This window comes from Taeniopygia guttata, chromosome 8 (genome assembly GCF_048771995.1).
Source record: "Taeniopygia guttata chromosome 8, bTaeGut7.mat, whole genome shotgun sequence".
NCBI lineage: Eukaryota > Metazoa > Chordata > Aves > Passeriformes > Estrildidae > Taeniopygia > Taeniopygia guttata.
Genome location: NC_133033.1, coordinates 9664819 through 9690979, shown reverse-complemented (window position 1 = coordinate 9690979; position 26161 = coordinate 9664819). Strand labels below are relative to the sequence as shown.

The window sequence follows — 26161 nt, the reverse complement described above, 5'->3', positions numbered from 1 at the left end:
CGTGGAGCTCCCGTGGAAGCTGGAGCACACCTGCCCTTTACCCTGCTGTGCCCTTTACCCTGCTGTGCCTGTCCATGGCCCCCCACGCTGATGATCACAAGGTCCCTCTTGCCTGCAGGCACTGGAGGTGCTGACCTCATCGGTGGAGTATGGCTTGCAGGACCTGTGCAAGGTACAGTGCTGTTTGGGCTGAGGGCAGTGGTCCCTGAGTGTTCCCAGGCTTGGCAGCACCCCAAGATGGTCCCTGCATGGCTGGTAGCTGGAGGTGCCTCTGAGGAAAGCACTGTGGAGCATCATGCAGGCTTGGCCCTGTTTCTGGATCCTAGAAAGTCTCTCCAGTGGGATTCCCCTTGAGTGGGTGCAGCAGCGGGGAATCCCACAGGGGAATCCCGAGAAATCATAGAGAATGACATAGAGTTTCACATCTCCTGCACAGCAAAGGTCAGAAGGAAAGCCCCTATGACTTTGCCAGCACGTGCTGCCCCGTCATCTGACAGGATGATGCAGTTAAAGAGAGCCCTGATCCTTGGCAGCAGTCAGCACCTCAGCTGTGGTGCTGCCAAGGCAATGCTGCTTTGGGTGGGAAGGTTTTGGGAAGGCAGCAGGGAGCAAAGAGGAGGGGTGCGAGCTGAACAAGGAGGGGCTGGGGAGCTGAAGCAGCTCAATGCTGGGGAGGGTGGCCAGGCCACGTCATCACCTGATTCCTGAATTACAGCCTGGCTGAACGCGTGACCCGACATCTCACACCCAGACTTCCCCTCCCTCCCCACTGCACTGGGAAAGTACCTCAGGAACTGAGGAATCGTGGGCTCCTGTCTGCCAGTGGTGGAATGGGACCTGTGGAAACAAGATCAGCCAAAGCCCAGATGTGGCAGAGAGCTGTCAAACAGCTGTCTGGGAAGGGAAGGGATATAAGGAGTGTAGCAGAAAAGGGGGACCTGGTGCTCCTATCATGAGTCACATCTCACTACCCAGCAAATGCCTCCTGAGGGGGATGACCTGCATAGGGGAGGGGTGGGAGGGAAAGGGGCTGGTCAAGGACAGCTGGTGAAACCATGTCAATGTGCCCAGCTGCAGGGTGACCTCATATCCCTCCTGCCAATGACTCAGGGCCCTTCTGCCCCAGCTGACAGCTCCTCCCTGCATGTCACATCCCCTTGGGTTTCCCAGGGACTCTGGTAGGCAGCTGAGATAAGCAAGAGAGAGACGTCCCACTCACTGATAAACATGCTGGTCTGGCTGCATTCCACCTGCATCATCCATGTAGAGGATGTAGCTGGAGATGCTGGTCCCAGAGCACAGCTGGCAGGCAGGACTGGGGCGCAGCTGAAGCCAGCAGTGCACTTCAGCTGGCACCAGGATTGTGCCCTATGGCAGAACATGGATGGCATCTGTAGACAGGATTAAGGGACCCACCTGGGGCGATCAAATTGGCTGAGTTTGGTCACATCAATCTTGGTCCCTGGCTCCATCAGTGGCCAAGCTGGCTGCCCATATCCACACTGCAAGACTTCATCCTACAGGCCATTGCTTACAAAATAAGCATAAGCCATTGCTTATGAAATCCTGGGAGACTGGAGATGCCTCTGCCCCACATTCCATGTGCTGGGGCTCAGGGGATGCTGAGAGTTGTGTGGGGGGATGGCAGGGTTGTGTCCCCAGCTCTGCCCACCCTCTCCCTGTCTGCCTTACAGCTCTGTGTCAAGTTCATCAAGGACACGCTGAGTGTGGAGCAGGTCTGCGAGGCCCTGCAGGTAAGAGTGACACCAGTAGGGTCATAAAGTCTTAAAAATAATCTGTACAATTTCGGGGCAGGAACAGACTTGACCCTTCTGTTCTGGACACTCAGTCCTGGCCCAGCAGTTGCCCTGCCAACTCCCAGACCATTGGGGTTGTACCATGGCTGCAAGGGACAGTGGGGCCACCAGAACCTGACAGAGAAGTGTCTTCTCTGTCAGCCTGAGCAGGGCTGGCCAGAACTCCCCAGTGCCAGGGCTTTGTCATCATCTGCATGAAACTGGGGGCACTGGGTTTTGGGGAGCCAATCCCAAAACCCCTGCTGAGAGCTGAGGCACCTAAAAATAGCCTTTGCAAGGCCCTAATGGTCCTGGCCATGCTAGTTGGTGAGACCAAGACTGCTCCCCAGAGAAGGGGGATTTGTTTCATCTCCCACAAGCTGAAACAATCTTGGGGTGAGGTGCCTGCCCCAGAACACAGAGCCCCAGCCAGATGTGATGCCAGACCACTGCGACATAAACGGAGCTAAAACTGGCCCAGAGGAAACAAAACAAGAAACCCCAAAACCCCAGAACAAAACAAACCTGAAGAAAACAGCTTGTCTGCCCTCCCCACTTACGTCAGCACCAGTCCCCTGCTGTGGTGGAGTGGGACGTGACGTTCACCCTGCCTGTACTGGTCCCGAGTACCCCACACACAGGGGCTGCTGTGGGGGGATGGGGTCATGCCCACACAAGGAGCACTGGGGACTCGTGGTTTCATGTGCCTGTGGTGTTATCTTGTGAGAACATCACCAGGGCCTCTCCCACACTGTGGGCTCAGTGAGGTGCCTGAGAGGAGGTGAAAAATCATGTCTTGGGCATTAGAGCCACCAAAACATTTGCTGTTGGGCAGGCCAGAAAAGGAGGGAGCCTTGGTGCCCCTTCCTCCCCACACTCTCACCATGATACCCACCCTGCCTCACCTGTGTCCCTGACAGGGCCCATGTTTCTGTAGGGCTTTGGCAGGGAGTCCCTCCTGCCCTGGACCCTCTTGCAGGTGTCCGTGTTGTCTCACAGGCTGCGGTGACCTACGGGCAGGTGGACCTCCAGCAGCACTGCCTGGCCTTCATCGAGGGCTGCACCGCGGTACGGTGGCAGGTGATGGGGGAGCATGGTGTGGGGTACCCCAGGGTGTGGGGGCACGGGGCATGGAGAACACTGCACGAGGCAAAGGAGCAAGGCCCATAAGGACTGCATGCCTGGAGGCTGGGAGAGGAGCAAATGGTATTTGGAGAGAAGATGCTGGGTGACTGGCAGAGGCAGGCTGGGGGGTACTGGAGTGACATGGGATTGGAGTTTGGGTTGGGGATGCTGGAGTGCCAGGCAGGGATGGCACCAGGATGTGTCTGATGGATGAGGGTGGTGGCTGTGTGGGGTCCTGGTTCCAGCACCCCGGTACTGTGGTGTGCTGGCAGGCAGTGGTGCGGACCCAGGGCTTCCGTGAGCTCTCCGACGTGGTGCTGGCGCGGGTGTTGCGCAGCGACCGCCTGGCCGCAGATGAGCTGGACCTGGTGCAGGCTGTGCGGGAGTGGGCACACGTCAGCTCGGTGAGTGTCCTGCAGTAAGGACCACCCCGGGGTGCCTGGGCCCCCACCAGCCCAGGCTGGGAATGGAGGCACCCTATCCCTGAGCCCAGGGCTCTGTGATGTGTGCAGAAGCCGTGTCACTCCCCCCAGGCCCCTGCTTCCCCTGGTGCCCAGGACATCACCAGCCTCATCCCTCACATCCTGATGTCTGACAGGCTGTCCTGGAGCGTCCGGTGCCAGAGGTGGCTGCCCTGCCAGTGAGGGAGCTACGTCTGCCCTTGCTGGCACCCAGTGAACTGGTGACACTGGAGAGCTACAACCAGCAGGACCTCCTCATCCCGGTGAGCTGCTGCCTGTTCTTAGTGTCTCCTGACTGACCTCTAGGGCTGGAGGGTGCTGTGGGATGGGCTGAGGAGGACCACACTGTGGCAATGCTGATGCCCCCATCCGTCTCCCCATCCCCACAGGTGGAGAACATCGCGGCAGCCTGGCGTGCCCACGCACTGAGGAAGGGCAGTGGGCTGCCCTCCCGCCTCTGCCGTCCCCGCCGGGGCACACGGCCCCGCGACCATCACCGTCACCTTGAGCCACACGCCAAGTAGGGCTTGGGCAGCGAGTTTTGTCCAGCCCAACCGAGGGGCAGGGTGAGGGGCTGGGCACTGATGCTGTCGTGGGCAAGAGCGTTGATAAGGGGCTTTGTCCCATGTCACAGTGTCGGGGCCAGGGCAGGATGCGTGGGTCACCCCCAAAAGTGATGCAGGGTCTGGGGGTAGGGTAGAGCTGCGCTATGCAATGGGTGCAAGGACACTGCAGGCTGCCCAGGTAGTGACCCAAGGGTGGTGGGGTTGCAGAGATCCCTGCGGGATGGGGACCCAAGATGAGCTCCCCCTTCCCTGGGGCCGTGCTGCCCTCCCCCGGCAGCGGGGCCGTGCTGCAGTGGGAGAGAGCGCCAGCACCTGCTCCAGGAGGGGCACGGAACCCTCCACGGCAGTAGCACGGGGACTCTGGGGCTTGGAGAGGGTGCAGGTAGGAGGGGACACATGTGCATTTTTGCATGCACGGCTGCACCGACAGGCTTCCACCCCCAGCCACCACCAAGCCCTACCAGCAGGCCACACACGCAGGACAGGCTGCCAACTCCCCCATGTGCCACACACACAGGGTGCAGCCCCCCTTGCACCCCCCATTGAGTGTGTGCACACAGCTGGGTCTGTCTCAGGCACACATACCCCCCTTCCAGCTGTGCTCCCCAGGAGAAAGGGCCGGACACAGCAGGTAATTTATATATAATATATATATTTACTCTTTAAAAATAAACCTTCGGTCCCCACTACCGCCTGTACAAACTACAAAAATAAACCTTTGCTCTCTTTGATATAAATAACTTAGATGGCGTGTTTGGGGGGGGGGCTGCCCGCCGTGCCCACGCCTGGCACGGGGACAGGGTCCCCAGGGCCACCCCTGCTCAGTGGCAGCGCCGGGGGGCCGCAGGCACAGCAAACACCGCTGGAGTTAAAGTGCTGGGTAACGGCGCGGACGGTGCCCGGGATGGGGACAGGGACGGGGACAGGGGCTGGCTGCAGGGACAGCCCCGTTGCACGGGGACATGGTAAGAAATACCGTTTCCCAGCAAGATGTGCCTGGTGGCACCGTGGGAGTCCACGTCAGCGTGCAGTGTCCCCTGCGTGCTCAAGCCTGTGCCATCCCCTGGACAGAGCACAAGTGTGACACGGGCTGTGATCGTGGAACAGCTCAGGAGCTTGGCACAGCAAGGACCACTCCAAGGATCTCCCCCTTCCAAAACCCTGCCTGTGTGCTGGGGAGCAACAACCTCCCTTTCTCCACTGTGGCACATCCATGACCTCCAGCCTTCCCATCCTTGCCACTGGGGAAACTGAGGCATGGAGTAGCATGTTGGAAGGGGTGAGCTGCCCATGGAGTGGGGGCATGAACCAGGTCTGTGCCCCCAGGCTCCTGCTGCCTCCAGTGGGCAGCCCTGCACTGAGCAAAGGGTCTGCCCGCTCCCTGCCTGCACCCTGGGCAGCCGGGTGAGGCTGTAGGCTGAGAAATAAATCTTTTAAAATAAGCTTAAAAATATATATCTCTCTATAGATAGTTTCCCTTTGCAATAAATAAAGGTGGGAGTGCCCACCCTAGGCCTTGCCCATGGCATGCCAGGGCATAGCTGGCTCTGGGGCTGCCCCCTTATCAGAACAGGGGGCACCAGGGCACCCTATCGGGGTACCCCAGCTCATGGCCTGGGATGGGTGGTCCCAGGAGGAGGTGATGGGGAGCAGGCAGTGACCCCACTGAGGGGGAGCTGGCATGGCACCGAGTCCACCTTGCCAGCAGCTCCAGAAACAGAGGGGGGAGTTAGTGCTTCCATTTCTGGGGGCAACAAGTCCAGGGCAGGATAACCCCAAGCCCTGGGCGATGGGACACGGCACCAACGGTACAGCCTCAGACGAGGGACACGTGGGCATGGCATGGCCTGCACACAGCTTGCATAGAAGTGCCAGCCTGCCCTACCAAGCTCTAGTGCAGGGTGCAGGGGGGCCGGTCCTCCTTGGCCAAGACCACTCCAGCGATTAGCAGCATGACACGGGTGACCCCGCTCTGCACCCTCCTGTGCCCGCTGGGTGCTGGGAGATGCTCTGCCCAGGAACCAGCAATCTGCAGGGAGAGAGATTTGGGGGTCAGTTGGGTCCCTCCACACCCACCTCGCACCCCCACGCTGGGTAGGGTGCCCCCGAGCTCACCTAGCGCCAGGCACCTGCCCTGTGGTGTCCCATGTTCTGCATCTCAAAGGTGTCGGGCACTGCGGTGCCGCTGGTGCTGGGCTCGTCCAGGCAGTCCTGCTCGCTGCTGGCGAAGCCCTCGGGGCTGAAGGTGGGGTAGGAGCCAGGCAGCGTGGGGTGCAGGGCCACTGTCACTGAGGCGGTGGCCGTGACGGTGGTGTAGCTGCCGGCAGGACCCTGCAGGTGGGTGCTGTAGGTGGGCAGGGCTGCGGGGGGCGCTGGCCGGGTGCCCGGTGGGCCGGGCTGCGGGGGATCTCGGGGCAGCGTGGTGCACGGCTCCCCGAAGGGCAGGGGGGCTGCAGGCTGAGGGCCAGGAGCCTCTTTCTTCCCCTGAACCTCCAGGCTGTCCTTGTAGGGCTTCAGCACCTGGAGGGGAAGCATGAGGGTCCCCAGTCATATTCAGCATCCCTCTGGCAACACCACCAGCCCCCATCCTCCATCCTCGGGATGCAAGGGAGCTGGCAATGCCACAATGGGTAGAGACACTCACAGTGATGCGGGGGAAGCTGGGGTCCTTGCCAGCCTCCAGTAGGATGTGTGCTGGGGCAGGGGGCACGACGAAGGGTCCCTGTGGGCTCTCTGCGTAGTGCTCCGTGTCGGAGGGCTCAGGGAAGGTGGCAGGCCAGGCTGGAGCACGCCGGACATACAGTCCCCCAGGGCCCAGACATGGGGGTATCGGCTCCGGTGGGGGTACACAGGGGCCATTATCCACCAAGGATGCCTGGGGAGAGAAGACAGGTGAGAGGGGCCATGGACAGAGTATGGAGAAGTAGGGAGTATGGGTTGATGCAAAGATGGTGATGTGGGTGATGCCAGGTGAAGCAGGGATGGGATCAGGGAGGTCATGGATCAGGGAGGGATGGCTCAGGGAGGGATGAAGGAAATTGTGTGTGGAATGAAGCAGGAACAAGGTCAGGTAGGTACGGGTCAAGTAGGATATGGGTCAGAGAAAGAATGAGGTAAAAGAGGGATGGTACAGGGCAAGGGATGGACTGAGGTGGGTTCAAGATGAGGTTGGGACTGGACAAGGCAAAGATGGATAAATGGTGAAAGGTGGGCAGGGAGAGGGGCAATGGGAGATGGAGAGACATGGGTACAGGGCTGGGGAGGACAAGAGAGAGGGGATGGAGGGGTCCTGTACCTCAGGGGGTGGCCCGATGACAGAGAGCAGCACAGGCAGCAGCACCAGCCCGTTGAGCAGCCCCAGCAGCGTCAGGATGGTCAGCACCGCAAAGAAATACCTGAGGGGGCCACAGACACATGAGGTAAGCAGGCACAGCCATCATGAACCTGTCCCGTTGCAAACATGGCTTCCCATGCTACAGCCTGTGGCCCTGCCATGTCTCCTCAGCCCCCGGGCAAGATGGAATGGCAGTCCCCAGCAAGATGTCCTCACCACCAACCCCACATCTCCACTGGCAGACAGGGGGGCTGCCACACCCATCAGCCCCAACTGCCAAAGCTCTTGTAGGGCAGCAAGTGTCTGGTTGACCCTTCTTCGGGGCTCACCTCATGATGAAATCAAACTCAGAGCCAGCCAGCATGAGGACACCCAGGAGGGTGGAGACAGCACCATCCATCACAGGCGCAAAAGTGTGTTCCAGTGCCGCAGCTGAGCGCACGTTCCTGCTCCCCGCAGCTGTCAGGAAGCCCTGGGTGGGATGGAAATGTCATGCAGAGCTGCCCCATGTGCCACCCTGATGGGCCACCCATTAGCACATGGCCAAGGGGTTGAGGGTGCCAGGGAGCGGGAAGTGGGATCAGCCTTTGCTCACCAGGGCCACGTGGACAGTAAACTCCACACCAATGCCCACCGAGGCAATGAGGATGACCACAGGGATGGCGCTCAGCTTGATGCCCATCAGCCCCATGATGCCAAACAATTCCACAGCAATCATGGCCAGGATGGAGACCTGGAGGGTGGTGGGATCAATGAGGGATGGCTTTCATTGTCTGTCCCCTCTCCCTGGCAAGCCCGATCCTACTCTATATAGGGCACTGTAACACTGACCCTTTTCCCTCTATTTGGGAATATGGTCTGTCCCACCTATCCCATCTTCTGGGGGTAGCCCTCACCCTGCTCTGCATGGATGTCATCAAATCCCTGCCCACTACACACATTCCCATCATAACAGGTTCCCTGATCCCTCCATGTGGCTCCCCCAACAACTGCCACCTCCATATGGGGGTTCCCGTTACACTCCTGCATGGATGTATCCAGGGCCCCCTGTTCTCTTCATCGACGATATAACTGATCCCTCCATACAGGAGTCCCCAACCCCCTGCCACCCTCATATGGGCACCCCTTCCCCTCGGGGTGCCCCTGGCCACTCCATCACCCAATTCCCATTAAGCAGACACCCAGGGCCACTCAGCAGGGCAGGAGAAAGGCTGGATGCCCCTGACCCCACCCATCAGGACCATCCCCACGCATCACGGTGCGTACTCACGATGATGCCGGCGGTCCAGGGGTTGAGCAGCAGCAAGGCGCAGACGAGGAAGGTGCAGGCCAGCAGGATGCTGATGGCCAGCAGGAACCAGTGCCGCAGGCCGATGTACTGCTCCCAGAAGAGGAAGGGGTAGCCGCTGGGGTAGCTCAGCACGCCGTGGCGCTGGGCGGCCTCCTGGCAGATGGCCCTCACGCTCTCAATCGCCTCCACGAAGTCGGACGTGCGACGCAGCCCGCTCAGGTAGAAAGGGAACTGGGCGAACTCCAGTGGCTGGGCTGCTGGGACTGGTGAGGAGATCACAGGCAGTATGAGGGTACGGGCAGGATGGTGTACAGGCAGCACGAGAACACCACAGTCACACCAGCCTGAGTGCAGCCTGATGCCTGGCTGGGTACCACAGGACTGGGGAGTGTGTAGGGAACAGATTGGAGTCAGGGAGGAGGGCAGGGCATTTCTCTGCCCGTAGGATTTTGGTGCATTAGTGGGTTACTCTTTGCAGTGAGATGCTCATGGGCCAGAGCAGGTGTGTGTTGCTAAGGGCATAGGGAATGTACAGTGGGATACTCAGGGTGTGGGATGCAAGAGGACAAGGGTCAAGCATGGAGAAGCAAAGCAGTTTACCAGATGGGATGAGGGATGTGAGGGGAGTGGAAGGAGGAGGAGGAGGAGGAGGAGGACAGCAGGGGCAGAGGAGGCCCTGGGGAGCCCACCATGCTCACTCACTTCGCAGGTTCTCGCCGGTGGTGTCGTACTTGTCATGAATCCACTCAGGGGGTGGGGGGTAGAAGTTGGCCTGGGAGGCAGCAAAGCCCAGGGGGTCGTTGCTGGCCCACACTGTCAGGCAGATGTAGAAGGTGTCGGGGGGGATGATGCCATTCTCGTCCACCAGTCGCCGTGTGGTCAGCTACAGGAAAGACCAGGAGTGGGCATGAGCTGGGCAGCTGGGGCAGAGACATCCCAGCCCAGTCAGCCCAGCCCTGTCACCACTCACCTGGTTGAAGTTGAAGGGCTCCTTCTTGTTGCCAGTCTGGATGAGGAGCTTGTATGCCAGTGCCCCATCCTCGGAGCCGTTGCGGTAGCTGTCATGGGTGATGCGCCCGGCCTGCCAGTCCCTGTCAAAGGTGGCCTGGAGCCCTGGGGATGTGGAATGGGGGTAAGCATCCCTGGGGACACACCACCCTGCACACCACCCCGTGTAACCCAGGGAATGTGGTGGCAGAGGGATGGGCACACAGAAACACCAAGGCTCAGCTTCCAGTGCTGGGCACCTTGGGACCATCCTCCCCAGGGTACTGCACACAAGGGAGGGCATTCCCAGGCCACTGGGGAGCATGCAGACTGAGGAGAGGACTGTCAGGCAGGGGAGGTCATGGAGAAGAGGCATGTCCCTCACCTCGCAGCCAATCCTGGAAGTAATGGAGCCACATTTTTGGCAGGTCGCGGTTGCCCTCCCGCACCACGTACTTGACGGTGCTGAAGGCCTGGTGCAGGCTCAGCAGGGCAGCCTGGGCACCCGGGTAGTGGAAGCCACCCTTAGTGACAATGAACATGTTGTAGAAGGAGAAGTACTTGAACTGGGCCGAGATGAAGGCGTGTGCCTTGGTGTCCCGTGGCACGATGTCCGTCAGGTAGAGGCCATCGTGTACCATGGTGGTGCCATAGAGGCTCAGCCCCAGCAGCGCCAGGAACAGCACCACCACTACCACCTGTGGGGACAATGGAGGGGTCAGGAAGAGTCCTGTGCCACCCTCCCACCTTGAGTGGCACCACCAGGGCCGTCTCCCCCTCACCTTGGTCCGGGTGCGCAGAAGGAGTGGGGCATACTTCTCCCGGGCGAAATCAGCGAGGCTCCAGCGGCAGAAGGGCAGGGGGACACACTCCCGCCCACCCTTGGCCTCATCCAGCTGGGACAGCAGATCCCGGGTGGAGCTGGATGGGGCGAAGACCTGAGAGCCCAAGGGGTCACTGTGGGGCAGGAGGATGGCAGGTGAGGTGCACACCTGGGAGGTGGGCGGCAGGACGGTGACAATGTGGTGGCCCGAGGGGTCACACCGGGTGAAGGCTTGCACAGTGGTGGTGATCTGGGTGCTGGTGGCCATGCCAGGGTGCCCATAAGGAGATGGGTGGCAAGCGTGGTTGTCGTTGGCGTCAGCAAGCTCTTGGGGCTGGATCTGGATGACCCTTGAGGAGCAAGGGCTGCATGGAGAGAGCGAAGGAGGAGAGAGAGAAGGATAAGATATTCAGTCACCCAGTCTTCTTTAGGGACCTGTGGGGTCAGAGCCAGCCCAGCCAGCCCAGTGCCAGTACCTGTAGAAGCAGCAGAGGATGTCGAGCCGGCGTTTCTCCCGGCGGTGCAAGTCCAGGCTCAGGATAGCAGGGAAAACAAAGAGCACCATGGCGAAGTTGAACACAACAACCACTGCAGCCTGCAGGTATTGGGGGACACACGTCAGAACAGGGTCTGGCCATCCCTTCCCATCCCCTGGAAAGGGACCATGGCCCTACCTGGAGGGAGAAGGCACGCAGGGCAGGGATGGGCACCAGGGCTGCCATGAAGAAGGCGATCATGTTGCTGACAGAGGTGAGAGCCACACTGGTCCCCGTGCGCTTCAGACACTCACCTGTCCGCTCCTGCAGGGACAGAGAAGGGGTGATGAGAGGGACCATCCGGAGGCAGGAGGAGGCTGAGAAGTCCCTGGGCAGTGCTCAGTGCTCACCTTGAAGGGGATGTGCTGGCTTGTCTCGGTGAAGGCGTGAGCCAAGAGGAACATGTCATCCACCCCAATGCCGAGGGCCAGGAAGGGCAGGACCTGCCACAGAGCAGTTGGCATGAGCAGAGGGACGTGGCCACCACTTGAGAGGGGACTCAGCCACCCCTGAGCCCTCAGGGTCCCACCCACGTCACAGTACCCAGCTCTTCCTCCAGCACATACCTGGGTGGTGGCTGCATTGAAGGAGATGCCCAGCAGTGAGCAAAGCCCCAGGCCAGAGGCGACGGAGAGAGCCACAAGCAGGACCCCGGCCAGGCCCACAGCCCCTTGGGACCTGGAGCAGTCCCAGCGCAGCATGGTGACACAGGCATAGGCCAGCTGGAAGAGCACAGTGGTTAGCAGGGACCAGGGGGCAGATGGAGGGACGGCAGAGGACAGAGAGAAGGGGCACACATACCATGAGGAGGTAGCCCCCAGCCACCCGGATGACGCTGACGTCAGAGAAGGACTTCATGATGTCATTGAGTGTGGTGGTGGAGAAAGCATGGACACTCTGTGTGGCGTTGGGAGGGATGGAGTCCTGTGCCAGCTGCCAGAGGTGCATCCCATTAGAGGAGTCAGGAGCCCCCTGCTCTACAGTACACCCACCCCAGAGCCATTCAGGGTGTCAGTGTCACCACTGACAGTCCCTAGGGATGCACTGGACTAAAAGAGAATAGTGCCAGAACCCACAGCCCCATGAAAACCTGGGCACAGAGGGATACCATGCACAGGCTGACCCCCGCCCAGCCCTATGTAGGGGCTGTTCCTGGTGCTCACCTCTACGAATTTCCTCTGCCAGGCCTCCAGGATGGCTCCTGCCTTCTCCTCGCTCCAGCTGATATCATGGATCTCATAGTCATCCTTGAAGTGCTCATAGAGCTGCCGGGGGCTCATGAGGAGGAACATGGTCTGCAGGGCCTCGGCACTGGGGGACAGGCACAGACCTCATTGGGACCGGCTGCCATGCCCCAGGATGCAGGAATGGGTCCATCCCCACCCCAGGGCACCCATCCCCACCATGGACACCCAGAAGAGGACCAAAGCATCCTGCCTCCCTGCTCTGCTTTCCTCTGCCTTGCTCCAAAGCGCTGCCTTGCTCACCACCCCCACACACTCACCAGCCTCTGAGACTGCCCCACAGCCCCTCCTGCAGCCAGGGCAGGTATCCTGCCCTGTGCCTGGCTATGCCCACACCACAGTAGTTCTCACCGTAGCAGCTTGCCCTGGGAGTCTTTGGTCGTGCCGCCTAAAATCAGCTCCTGCTGCCAGCGCATGAACTTCCTGGAGAAGCCATGGCAGCCCCCCGAGAGTTCGGCCGGGATGTCAGGGCTCTGTGGGTGGAGGGGAGGTGTCAGGATTGTGGGGCAGGCAGGAGAGCAGTAAGCCCCCACACCCAATCCTGTCCTCATGGACTGTGACCCACCTGCTGGCTCTGCTTGTTGGGAGCACTGGAGGGACACTGGGGGTCCCGGGGGTCCAGGCAGGGCCGCTCCATGTAAGCCTGTCCCACCTCTGCCTTGTCTAGCAGCTCTTTGAAGCCTTCCAGGGATGTGAACTGCCCCAGCTCCTCCATCAGCTGCAGAGGGTCCAGGTTGCTCCACTGGATATCTGGGCGACCCCTGGGCAGAGAGCAGCACGGGGGTCACGGGGGATGCCAAAATCCACACGCAGTACCACCACCACCACTGCCAACCCATCCCAGGGGTGCAGTGGATGCCCCCACAGGCAGGATGCGAGGATGCAGAGGAGCACATCCCTTACCCCCTCCCGGGGCCGCCCGCAGAATCCCCCGTGCCCTGCGCGCCACAGCGGGCCGTGCCCCGAGTCAAGTAGCGTGCCTGATCCTGTTAGTCCGGGACAAAGCGGGGGGAGCCGGCCCTGCTGCCTGGCCCCGCTTTGTGTGAGCAGTCAGGCCGATTACTGCCCGTGGGCTAACATCTTGATAGAGGGGAGCAGGCAGGCAATAGCTCCCGGCATCCCTTACAGCCCTTCCTGGCATTTTCCCCCAAGCTGGAGAGTTTGGGGCTCAGCAGAGGTCCTGGGGGCTCAGCACAATACTGGGAGCCGAGCATGGAGTAGGTTCTTGGAGGTCCAGCAGGACCGCACAGGACTTGGGTACCCAGGCAAAGGGTTTTTCCCATTGCCTGCAGATGCTCTGCTCCCTCCACCCCAGCCTGGAGAGCTGGGGGCCAGCTTCCAGCCACACTCAGCTTCTTTTTGAAGACAGAAAGGACACACAAAAAAGCCAATAACCCAGCCCAGCACTCCAAAGAGGGGAAGAAAAAGCCCCGAGCAAGTGTGGGCTCTGGGGAGAAACACAGCCTAATAATTCATGAAGGCTGGCTGGGCCAGAGCCGGCCGCTCGAGATTCCCACATACCAACCGGAGCTGCTGCTGCTTCCAAAGAGAGCCCCTTTTATCTGCTTTCGCTTGCTTCACTGAGCCAGGGCAAATCCTTTTGTCTTTCCATAGATTGCTGCTCTTTGTTCTTCCAGCTCCCACCCCGCTCACCCCTTGGCGTTAAAAAGGGGGACGAGTCCCCCTGGGCCGGCCGGCACTCAGCCGGGGTGCCCGCCCGGGCACCCGAGAGATGAGTCCCATGGCTGCTCCAGTGCCACCCTGCCTGCCACGTCCCTCAGCCCCAGAACGCTGCCCAGCCCGGCAGGCAACGCCACCAGCATCCCACAGCCACCCCAGCCCCCCTTGCTCCTGCTCTCGGCAGTTCCCCAGCCTGGGATGGGGAGAACCTGAGGTCCTGGGGGGGCAAAACCAGCCCCCTAGTCCTGGCTGAGGATGCTGCGGCCCCTTCCCCCTCCTCCCATCCGCAGCAGCCTGAATAAGGCCACTATTTCATCTGTTTGGCAAGGGGCAGCTTTCAGAGCAGCATTAGCATGAGAAAGCACGGGGCTGCGTTTGCTGACAATGCACAAGCCGCCCCGGCTCTCCCGGACAAACACACGCGTAAACAGAAGGAATGTGGGGGAGGCTCCCCCGGCCCAAGGCGGGGTCCCCAGCCCCACCACCGCGCTGCGAGGAGCTGGCTGGGAGTCACTGTCACCCAGCCCAGGGACTCCGAGCCCTCTGTGCCCCTGGGTGCAGCTCGGGAGTGTGGGTGCCCCCTCACAATTGTGGCACCCACAAAGCACTGCCGGGGGTGGGGTAGCAGCCTCAGGGACCTGCCTGTGGCACAGCCACTGTCCCCCTGTCCCCATCCCTGGCCAGTGGGAGAGGATGGGATGGGATGGGATGGGATGGGATGGGATGGGATGGGATGGGATGGGATGGGATGGCATGGCATGGCATGGCATGGCATGGCATGGCATGGCATGGCATGGCATGGCATGGCATGGCATGGCATGGCATGGCATGGCATGGCATGGCATGGCATGGCATGGCATGGCATGGCATGGCATGGCATGGCATGGGATGGCATGGGATGGCATGGGATGGCATGGGATGGCATGGGATGGCATGGGCAGTAGCCCCCCTGCAGCAGTGCAGCCCTACCCGTGCCACTGAGGCCAGGCAGGGGAAGACAGGGACCTGTCCCTAAGGTGTTTACCCAGCAGGACAGCAATGGTTGTGGGACCAACCTAGGGCTGAGCAGGACAAGCTGCAGCAGCACTGAAGCACCTTGGAGCAGGCAGAGCCAAGCTACAAAGGGAGGTCAAGCACAGCCCCTCAGCAGCATCCCCAGCTCCTGCTCCCACCCAAGGTCCCCCACAGCCCAGGACAGTTCCCCACACACACTCACGGGAGATAGGCTGAGCCTCCCTGCAGCTTGGAGCCTTCCCAGAAGCAGTCCAGCGGTGTCAGGATCACACAGGGGAACAGCTTCTCTATCATCTGTAGGAGGAGATGCGAGGGGTCAGCAGGGATGGATCAGACTCCCCAGTCTCCCCCTGCCTTGCTGGGCTTCCCAAACCCATGCCTTCCCACATCCAGCCAGCAGTGCCTTCACAGCACCTGGGGCCGACAAGCCCTGTCCCCACCACAGCCCGTCACTGCCACTCTTTGATGGACTGATCCCGTGGATCAACAGCCATGCCCGGGGGGACTCCAGAGGGCCATCCATGACCAGCACTTACCCTCTCAATCATGCCATTCTCGATGATGGGGACGCCCGACTTGTAGCAGATCTTGTTCAAATCCCACGATCTGGAAAGGCAGAAGGAGGAGCTGAGAACGGGCATATCCCACAGGGGACATGGCAAGAGGTAGAGGGACGTGCAGAGCACGGCGGGGTCCCCGTCCCCCATCCGGAGCCGGACTCACTTTCCGTACAATGAGACTTGAACCTTGCTGGCGGCCAAGGCCGCCTCGAGGTGGAGCTGCAGGGCCTCCTGTGTCAGGATGTTGTCACCATCCTTCTTCGGGGTCTGGATCAACATCTGGGAGGTGTAGACGGACTCCTCGCCCAACTTCTCCTTGGTGTAGCGCAGCTCCTGGCTCACCCGGCTGCCCGCTGTGGAGGGGACCATGATGTGCCCTGTCAGTGCCAGGGCAGGCACAGCCCCCATCCCACCAATTTGCCCTGCCCATCAGGATGCCCAGGGAATGGGATGGGCAGAATCAAGGCCATGCAGCATCAAACAGTGCCATGATCACTCACAGGGGCTTCTTGGTGTGGGGTTCCCCAATTGCTGCATCCTCTGAGTGCTCACACCCAAGGGAGCCAAACACAGACCACCTCAGGACACACTGGACCAGGCATCTCCCTTCCCACCAACACTGTACCCAGGCCCAAAGCAGCTCGTTGGCTTTGCTTTCCCCAGAAAAAACCCACAGACATATGGATGGTGAAGCAAAGTGGACCCAACCTGTCCCCTTCCACCTGTGCACTGTGGTGGGTGCTGCAGATGCCCAAAACAGAGCGGGAAGCAAAACTGGGGGCAGCCCAGCCCAGCCCCTCCATGGCACCCCAAGGCAGGCAGGGAAGGAGTGTAGGAGAGGCAGGCACCCCAAAGTCCCTGCAGGTGTAGGCTGCCCCAGGAGGGGTTGGGGGACAGGGGAGGGACATGGTGCTGGGGACATCACTCTTCCCTGCCAGGGCTCTGGGATTTGTCCCCCTGCAGCAGCAGGAGAGCTCCAAGCACAGCAGGGCCAAGGTTTCCAACTGAAGCCACCAACTTCATTTGCGGCTGTCTCGGCGTGGAAGACAAATCCCCTCCCAGCCAACGTGGCTGGGGCTGGGACCAAACCCTGCACAGTCTCTCACATGGCTGAGCACCAGCCCAGGGACAGCTGTCCCCATCCCCTTCGAATGTGGGGCTCCCATCCCTGCTGGCATAGCCCAGGGGAGGGTGGGAAGTGGATCCTGAGACCCCTCCCAAGCGCACCACTTGGCTGCCCTGCTCCCAGCCTCCTGTCCAGGGAGGGAGGGATGCTGCCCTGGCACATCTGGGGTGTAGCCCCCATCCCAGTGCCACCCACTGGGGTACCCCAGGATGCCCAGCGTGGGATGCTTCCCAAGGCAGTGCTGCTGGCAGGGGCGAGGCCAGCTCCTGCCCAGCCCCGGGAAAGCGAGAGGAGGTCACGATTCGTCTGCACCAGGATGCTCCCTCAGCAAGAGGCGGGGGCCCCGGCGGGCCTGGCCCTCCGCCAGCACCGAGGAGGCCAGAGCGAGACCGCAAATAAGGAGCAGAATCTTCCCTTTTAATGACTTATTATATGGGTTGGTGTTTTGGTTTTTTTTTTTTTTCCCCTGCTTTTTGGGAACGGGGAGGGCAAAGCATCTTTATTGTTCCTGGCTGGGCCAGGGAGCAGCTGGTGTCCATCAGATGCCAGTTGGGATAGAGGTTGTGCCAGGGACAGGGAGGGGGGGACATGGCCGCGGCTTTTGTGTGTGTGTCAGAGGGGATAGCAGCACCCAGGGCGAGGGGACGAGGACACAGGGAGGGTGGGTGTCGGGGGTGGGGGGAAGTGGGACGCCCATGCCGTTCCCAGCAGGCTGGGAGGTCGAGCAGGAGGTGCGCCAAGCTGCTCTGATCTCAGCCATGCCACCCACGCCGCAGCCGGGCGGGAGGTGGGACACGGCGATGAGGGGGTGCCCGACAGCGCTGCTGCTCCCGGGGGATGCATCCTGCTACGCCCTGCCCTGCCGGCATCTCCGCCCAGCACGGCTGCGGGAGGAGCCACACATCTGCAAGCATGGGGTGGGGGCGAGCCCCGAAAAATTAAAGAAGAGGAAAGAAAAAAAAAAAGAAGAAAAAAAAAAAGAAAATAAAAAGCCGTCCCTTGTAATTAGTGTTAATTTGGAACAGGGCACTGCGAGCCGTCAGCAAGCTTCAAAGGCCGTGAGGAAGCCTCAAATTCCAACACCCTAATTAACCAAAGAGCAACATGAAAAGACAAGGCAGCGCACACAGGGCTGCCAAGGACACTTCAAACGGGAGCGCGCCCGCGGCCGGCCGGCCCGGGAGCGGGAGAGACGCCCCGCGCCGCACGCAGCCCCCCGGCCCGGGAGAGGCTGCGGGGGCACCCCGATACCAACAATGAGCACGTTAATGAGGAACTGTATGTAAATTCTTCCTTCTTGTTGTTGTTGTGTTGGTTTTTTGTTGTCTTTTTTTTTTATTCCAATTAACAAAGGGAGCCCTTGGCTTTTTCATGCAAAGGGCTCTCTGGTTCCAATCAGGCGTCCGGTCCTGCTTACTAACAGCCTGCTCTGCTCCAAACACGGCAGGGTTTGGCTTCGCTGCCCTGGACCCCCAGCTCCCTCCAAGATCCAACAGCAGGGCTTGGGGGCAGGGCAGTCCCCGAGGCAGGAGCATCCTCGCTGGGGCTGGGCACTGCTCCTCGGTACCACTGCCTGGGGGTTTCACGCTGGGGGGGCTGTGGGGGCAGGCTCAGAGCAGCTCTGGCCGGATGGTGGATTCGGACCCTACACCCACTTGCACTCCAAACACCTGAGGTGCAGAGCAGGCTCCTGCCGTGCCCAAGCGGGCAGAGTGGATGCTAAGGATGGGGCAGGGTCCCTGGCAGTGAGGGTGGCTGCGTGTGCAGCTGCCTCCCATCCACGGGCCATGCCGGGGGAGCCCTCTCCATAATTACAGTATCCACCACAAAATTATAGAGCAGGGCTGGAGCCTCCCTGCCCCCTTCCCGGCCACCCTGCCTGAGCCATTTCCCTGCCACTGCACCCCAAACCCTCCTGGCACAGGACCCACAGCCACAGCACTGCAGCCAGCTCACCCTCATAGTGGGACCGACTTGTGCCCTCAGCAGCTCCAGCCAAGACAGAGCCTCAGCCCCTGCGCTGTCCTCCTGCCCTGTCTGATCCCTGCTCATTCCACATCTCCCCAGGGGTAGCCAGAACCCCCCAGACTCATCTCAGAGGGTTTGGGGTCAGATGAACCCATGCCAGGTCCCGCAGTGCAGTTGCAAAGCCCCGCCAGCCCGGGGCTGGCCCCTTGCAGCCACCTCGCCAGTTATGACAGCAAGGAGACCTCCCACCATGCTTTCCCAGGGCAGGAGGTGAACAAACCCCAAGCACCAAGGCTGTCTCCAAGCACCCAAGGGTGGGGGCAGCAGGCTGGGTGTGCCAGGGCAGCGTGTCTGGGTGGCACGGGGAGGGCAGTGGGTCTGGGCAGGCTGCCAGCCCCACACTGAGCCCTCCCTGCCTGGCAAGGCTGAAGGTGAGGGAGGGATGTGGGAGGTGCTCGGGACCACAGAGAGGAACCAGTGCCTCCCCAGGAAACACACGCTGCAAAGACCACTCTGTCCCATCAGACTGGGTTGAGGTCGTGGTCAACAGCACTGCCACCACAGTGCAGATGGCACACAGGCACTGCCAGTGTTGTCACCGCTTGAGTGACTTGGGTGGGACAGGATGACAGGGAGGAAACATTCTCGCTTGGCCCCCAAAATCAGGCCCTGTCTCGCTCGTTGTAATGGGGCTATGGGATGTGGCAACAAATGTTGAGCTGCAGATTCAGCTGGTGCACAGGGGATGCTACAGCCCTGACCCCAGCTCCAGCTGGGCCCATAGCAAGGGACTTGATGAGCATCACCCTTTCTACAGCACAACATCCCAACGCAGGGTTGGAACCACCACAAAGGCACAGCTGGGAGTGGGGCAAGGTCAGGCTGAGATCCCCTGGGAAAAGCCATCCCCACGGGGAACCCCCTTTGCAGCACCCCCGTGCTGCAAGAGGCACCCACGGGGGCGAATGAGAACCCAAAAATCCCACTGGCAGAGATGCCTGCCCTGGGTGACCCGGCTGATCGGAGCCCCAGGGGCTTCAGAGGGATGCCAGAAGCATCCTGCAACTCCAGCGCTATCCCGCATCCCGGTGGGAGGGGGTCCCGAGGCACCGCCCCGAGCATCCCTCGGCTGCAGCTTCCCCGTGCTGAGCGGCGTGCAAGCCGGAGGCCACCTTCAAAGTGTTGTGGGGCGGATTAGCTGGATTAGGGAGGCAGTGAAAGGACCCATGCTGCTCCGGAGGAAGTCTCGCCCAGGGCACACTGAAAGAGCCATTTTTACCTGTCCCGGCCGCTACCGCCAGCCTCGCCAAAAGCCCGGCGGCCCCATCCTGTCAAAACACGTCCTGCCGGCCCCATTCACCCCGCGGCTGTCCCGGCAAGGGGGGGGCTGCCTGGCAGATGGGTGCCCCCAGCAGCACCAAGGGCTCGGCGCTGCCCCAGCGCCTCCAACCAAGCCCAGCCCCACCGGAGGGGCTCCCGACTAAGCCGAGAGGGGCGGCAGAAGCCGGGGATGCCTTCAAAAAGCCAGCGGCGGAGGGGCTGAAAGGGCCCGGTTGGGGCCAGCTCCCCAGCCCAACTCTTTTGTTTAACGGCAAAGCTAAATTAATGTCTTTATTACCCCAAATCGGGGGGCGGCGGTTCCCAGCACAGGGAAGGGGCAGCCGGGAGCTCGCACCGCCCCGGCCAGCGCCGAGGGGACAGCGCGACCCCCGAAAAAGAGAGAGGGGGGAAAAAAAAGGGGGGGGGGGGAGAGGGGATTCAGTTGGGAACTATTCACCGCTAAGACTCCTGTCAGCATTGACATAAATTTCCACTGGTGTTGGCATTTAGGCATTTGCCATTTCCATATGTATAGGGCTGCCTGTACTAATTATGCTAATCACCCCCTCTGTTGGCTGCTGTGAAAAATGGCCACATTAGGCACTCCACTGCTTGCTAATGTCACTTAATGTGTGGTTGAAACATACATTCATCCCCCTCTGAATGGTGAAATTTTTCCACATTGCTGGCTTCATTCAGGCAAGAAATGAATTTTTTGAACTCAGACCACTTTTCCAGGCCCGAGGGAGAGGCAGATAATAAAACCCTCTTCTTGGGCCCTGGCGCTGCCCCCTCCCAGCCGCCAAATAACATTTAAAACACACAAAAAAAGAGCCCGTTCCCTAAGTCCGGAGATATGTCCAAGTTAAAAAAAAATACATATATATAAGAAAAAAAACTGTATAGGAAATAAAAAAATATATAAGTTGAAAAGGAAAGCAAAATGGATAGGGGCAGATAAGCCACAGCCATCTGTAAAGTCTTCCAGTCTCTTTAGGTTAATTAGCAAAATTTTCCAGCCCAAAAAAGCTGACCAAGCTGTCAAGGAAGGGAAAAGGAAGAGCAAGAGGTTTTGCGCTCAGCTCCCAAAGATAAATAAATAAAGGTGAACTGCCTGGACCCCATCTTCTGGTAGGTGGGGGGCTACTGGGTGAGCGTCCTTCCCCCCCCCCCTCTTGAGAAGAAAGCTTCTTTCAGAGCCAGAGGAGACTTTAGAGCAGAGGGGAGCGCTAGGCAGGCAGGTTTTTGGGATAACAGGGACCTCCTCACTACATAGCAGCAACACCCCAGCTGCTCCTCACTCCCCCAAGCTCCTGAGGATGGGGGCACAGTGTACCCACAGATACCCAGACCCTGCAAACAAAGAGGACAGCAGGGTGCTGAAGGAAAGATCCCACCAGGCCAGGCAAGACAGTCCCCAGGCACCTTGGGCTGTCCCCCTTCCTTCCTGCAGAGCAACACCTGCATCACCACACCCCAAGAGAAATGAGGACCCTCTTCCCCAGGACACTCATCTGGAGACAGAGCAGGGACGGCAGCCCAGGAGCCACCCCATGGGAGTGAAGCCAGTTCTGGCCAGATCCCAGCAGGCATCTTGCTGCCCCAGACATGGGGACAAACTGCTATTAGAGTCCCCCAACCTGTCAGCACCAGCCACACACAGCCCCCCAGATTCACCCGCTCCTTTCTCAGCCCCTGCACAAACATCCCACCCCACAAACCCACCCACCCAGCAAGGAGACCACCCACCTCTCTGTGTGCCCACCCAGGAACGCTTGTGGCATCCCTCTCGCCCCCACTGCTGCTGCCCCACACCCCTCCACAGGACCCACCCAGCACAGTGGGGACAGGGGCTGGGAAGAGAGGCCACACAGACAGTGCTGAGGGCGTTCGGTCCTGTCCTTGGCTTCCTCTTGGGGTTTTCCCATTTTTCCCATTGCCTGTGCCCCTCTCCCCGCAAACAGACTCAGCCGGCGTCCCCCCTCCCTCCCCTCCTGCCGCGGGGGAGCTCCAGGCTGCATCCCAGCCCTGTCCTGGGTGCCGAGGAACTGATGCCCTGTGCCAAGAACTGGTTGCAGAGGTCAAGGAAGGACAGAAGCCACTGCCAAGAGGGTTGGGGGTGTCTCAGCTTTATGCCCCAAGATGAGAACAAGAGAGCAAATTCCCCTCACCCCCATAAGATGCGTCCTATTTCATCCCACCAGCATGTTCGGGGTGTCCATGACCCCTCCAGGAAAGGGACAGGGTCTTCTCCAGGGAGACTCAGCAGCTCTTTGAGAGCGCGACGGCTGTGCGGGGCGCTTGGCTGTTCCGGTTAGGAATTAACCCGGCCTTCCTTTGAACCAGCCCTCAGCGCTATAAATCAGGCAGACCTATTCACCACCCAGGGCTCTGCCTGCCTAGAGCTCGCCTCCCCGGCCCCTTGGCCCTAAAGACACCCTGGGAGAGCCAGGAACAGCTGCCAGGTGTCTAGAGGTAACTCAACACTCGCCGCTAGCCGGGATTGCAAAGCCTCCGAGTGGCTAATTGCTTTGGAGGAGCCTAATTGAACATTTCCACAGTCGAGTCCAATTTATGTGGTGACATAGCCTCCTTCCATCTCCCAAACAGGGATACAGGTCAGGCATAACCCCAGAACACTGCAAAAACCCCTCAGCCAGCCCCCTGCTCTAAGGACATTCCAAGAATTGGGACAGGGGACCCTCTGTTTTCCCACTAGTGGCCAGGGTCACAGCTGAGGCTCAGGAGGACATACCATCAGCATGGCCTGAATGCTGACCCCAGTCATGGGGCCAAAGCAGGGCTGCCCACCCTGTTTGGGGAGGAGGGGGATGGCATAGCAGCATCATGGGAAGCGGGTCCCTTCCCTCTCCTGCTCCCCAGGATCCCAGCTCCCAGACAGCTGAGCTCAGCCTGCAGTGAGGACTGCCTGGCACAGGGTCACACTCTGCTCCTGCAGCGCTGGGACCTCACCTGGGTGGGGTGGTTTGCGGGTTGGAGCACCACCACCCACATCCCTCAGCCTGGCTAGGCAGAGGCAGGTGATCGGGTACAGTCACCACAGGCTTCCTGGAACCTGAAACCACCCTGCCCCTGAGCTGGGACCCACTGGGCTAGGATGATGGGCCTGGGATTCCCTGCACACATACCCTGCCCCTTAGACACCCTACAGCACTGCCTCAGGCAGGGCTCCCACAAACATCTCCTCACAGACCCACAGGAGGCAGGAGCTCAGGTGCCCAGCACCCCGGGGATCCCAAATACTTGGGACCACGCTGATGGGGTACCAACTTTGCCAGCCAAGGAGCAAGAATTGTGCTGCATCAGCCTGCCACAGTGGTACCAGGCTCACTGCAGAGGACACGCACTCCAACCCTGCCGCACACGTGGGAATGTGAGAAAGCAGCAGCTGAGAAAAATCCCAAAGCAGCTTCAAGTGCTCTGGATGCAACCACAGAGTCTGGGCAATAGTGTTCCACTCGTCAGGGGCACCCCAGGCCCTCCTGTACCCTGATAATGCCCATCCCCACACCAGCAGGATGGGGTGCAGTGATTGGGGCTGGCCATATGTGGGGGATGCTTTGATCTCGCTAGAAAATGCAGAAGCTGAGGCTGGCGGTGAGGTAGGGACCTACAGATGGTTATGGGGAAGGGAGGCAGCCCCACAGCTGATACACGAGACTGAAAGTGTCACCGCAAACCTTCCTTCCACATCCTGACCCACGCCTGCCCCCCCATGGGACTAAAGCCATCTCAGACACATCGTCATTGGTGGTCGCAGGTTGTGCCAACGCCTGGGGACGCTGGGGCTGTGCCACCCAGGAGCAAGGCACGGAGGGGTCTGCCCCAAGTGCACACTCCGGGGGGAAGAGCCCTCCCAGGAAGGACAAGGGGGGAGCTCCAAGTAGCACCCTTGGCAACACACACCGTCCTTAACCAGGCACCACAGACCCAGAGCGGGGGCTGTGGCAGAACCCAGCGCACCCCTTGCCCAGGAAGGGGCAGGACACCCCACATCAGTGGTGTTTCACCGCAGAGTAAAAAACCATAAAATTAAATCCAACTCCTGACACTGAAGAAGATGGGAAACCATGAGAAAGAGAAGGTTCCTGAGAGAGGCCCCCGGCACCCACATTACAGCCAGACCGCAGTGTGGGGGAAATCCCCCAGGAGCAGCCGCAGTTGTGGCTGTGCCCGTGCGAGCAGGGAAGCGCAGTGGGGCACAGGAAAAGCCGGGTTTCTGGGCGCTTCCAGCCGTCCCCAGGCTTGGCCCCTTCCCCATCCCGCTCTCCACCCTGATGTGCCGCAAGTCCCATTCCCCTTAGCAGGAACAACCACAGCCGCTTTCCTGGCCACAGCTCTACAAAACGCTGACTCCTTGCTACCCCAAAAGCACAATAAAAATTCAATGGAGCCGGAGCCACGACCCAGAGTGAGGGAACCACCGAGGGAGCACGTCCCTCCTTCAGCAGCCACAGCTCAGGCGCTGGCCGGACCGGGAGGTATCACTGGATTTCTCTGCTACGTGTTGCAGTGGAAGGGGGTGATGGAGCCGAGATCTGGGGAGGGGGGACAAACATCCCTGGGGAGTGGGGAGCAGGTGGGAGAGCCGGGCATTCCTGGGCAGGGGTCCGTGCGTGCATCTGTGTGCAAGCAGCCAGGGAGCGCAGAGCTCTTTTTTTTTTTAAATTAAAAAAAAAAAAAAAAAAAAAAAAAAAAAAAAAAGGGGGTGGGAGAGCAAAGTTGCTTCTATTGTTGAACCAAATCCAAGAGTAGCTGAGGACCACACAGGGAGCGGGGCGTGGGGGAGGAGGCAGCGCTCCCGCACAAAGATGGCTGACACCCCTCCGCTGAGCAACATCTGCCCCTGCACAGCACCCCGCGGGGACCCCCGCCCGGGGATCCCCCCGCCGCGCCCCGCGGCACGGACGGGGCTGCGATTCGGGGTGCTGCCCCCCCGGGGCCCCCCCAAAGTCGAAGGGAGGCGCAAGAAAAGCAAATCCCAGACCCGCGAAGCAGTGCTTGCAGGGATCGGGGAGAGAAAATCCACGCTGGAGTTATTAATAACAAAGGAGGGGGATCAGCCGCTTCCACTCGGAAACAGGGATTTGCTCCCGCCTGACCCTGCCCGCGCTCCCGTTCCCCCCGGGCCGGGGTCCCGGGCCGGGACTGGCGGCTCCGCGGCGCCGGCTCTGCCCGGCTGCGGGGCTGTGGCCGGTCCCAGGGGCTCTTCCCACCAGGAAGGGGGTGTCCAGCACCCTCCCCGTCGCACGTGTCAGCACCTTCGCGCAGGGACCCCCGTAGGGACACGCGTGGGGGTCCCTCTTCAACCCAGCACCACGCACCCGCGCAAGGCTCAGCCCGAGCGGCCGCGCAGACGGGACCCCGGCCCGTGGGCACCCACGGCCCCGTCCTCCGCGGCCCCGCTGACGGGACGCCCGGCGGCGGCATCCTCATCCTCCTCGTCCCGCCCCGCTCCCGCGCTGTCACCTGCCTCCCGGCCGGCCCCGCACTCCGCGCCGCGCGTGGGAGACAAAGCCGCGGCCGGGAGCGGGAGCGGGACCGTTCCCACGGGCGGCCGAGCCCGCCGGGCCGCGCTTACCTTCCACCCAGAGGTGCTCGATGTCGGTCTCGATGGAGGCCACCCGTAGTCCCACGGCCAGCGCCCCGAACACCAGCAGCCCCACGAAGAGCACCTTCCCGCAGTGCCGCTGGATCCGGCAACCCAGGGCGAAGAGCAGCGCCTGAAAGCGGGCCCGCAGCCACAGCGGGGTCCTCTGGCCCACGGCCCTGCCCTGCGGAGAGGGCGAGGACTGGGTCAGCCCGGGAGAGGAGAGGGGAGAGCCCCTGCCTGGGGAAGGGGACCCGCAGCGGGGCGGGATGCCCGTGGCCGCCGCACTCGGCTTCGGAGCGGGACCGCGAGCGCCGGAGGTTCCCCGAGCCGGGGGACACGGGGGTCTCCGCGCCCGCCGCGGGCTCCCCGAACTCCCTCCCCGGCCCGCAGCCCCGCGATGCTCGCCCCTCACTCACCTCGGGCAGCGGCTTGCGGCGGGCGGCGCGGAGCGGCGGCGGCGCGGCGCGGGGGGGCTCGGCCGGCATGGCGGGGCGGCTGGCGGGGCTGGGCACCCCCCGTTATGTGGGGCCGAGCGCGGCGGCGGCCCCCATGCGCGCGGCGGGGCCGTGCCGGTGCCGGTGCCGGTGCGGATGGAGGGCTGTGTGTGCGCCGCCGGCCGCCCGCCGCGCCTCTAAAGGGGAGGCGGGGGCGGGGGGCGCCGGGGCCGCGCCGCCGCCGCCGCTCCCATTGGCCGCCGCCGCCGCGGCAGCGCCCAT

General features: G+C 61.1%; 2 protein-coding genes across 2 annotated transcripts in view; one reads left to right on the top strand and one right to left on the bottom strand.

Annotated features, from left to right (window-relative positions):
- Positions 1 to 4688, top strand: part of BTBD19 (BTB domain containing 19) — a 7820-nt gene extending 3132 nt beyond the window's left edge. The window contains 6 exon segments of the mRNA XM_030278878.4: positions 119 to 172; positions 1695 to 1754; positions 2796 to 2864; positions 3194 to 3325; positions 3520 to 3645; positions 3772 to 4688. Coding sequence (XP_030134738.2) covers positions 119 to 172; positions 1695 to 1754; positions 2796 to 2864; positions 3194 to 3325; positions 3520 to 3645; positions 3772 to 3906 — 576 coding nt within the window. The 3' untranslated portion in view covers positions 3907 to 4688.
- PTCH2 (patched 2) lies at positions 4581 to 26161 on the bottom strand. Its single transcript, XM_030278876.3, is given in 26 exon segments — positions 4581 to 5977; positions 6064 to 6468; positions 6593 to 6823; positions 7244 to 7343; positions 7612 to 7754; positions 7878 to 8015; positions 8553 to 8836; positions 9276 to 9456; positions 9544 to 9686; positions 9946 to 10258; positions 10343 to 10748; positions 10860 to 10978; positions 11058 to 11183; positions 11270 to 11362; positions 11486 to 11641; positions 11721 to 11852; positions 12083 to 12230; positions 12515 to 12636; positions 12729 to 12924; positions 15060 to 15151; positions 15394 to 15463; positions 15581 to 15770; positions 25434 to 25626; positions 25862 to 25960; positions 25962 to 26089; positions 26092 to 26161. Coding segments are annotated over 25 exon segments (4278 nt in total). The 3' UTR covers positions 4581 to 5977.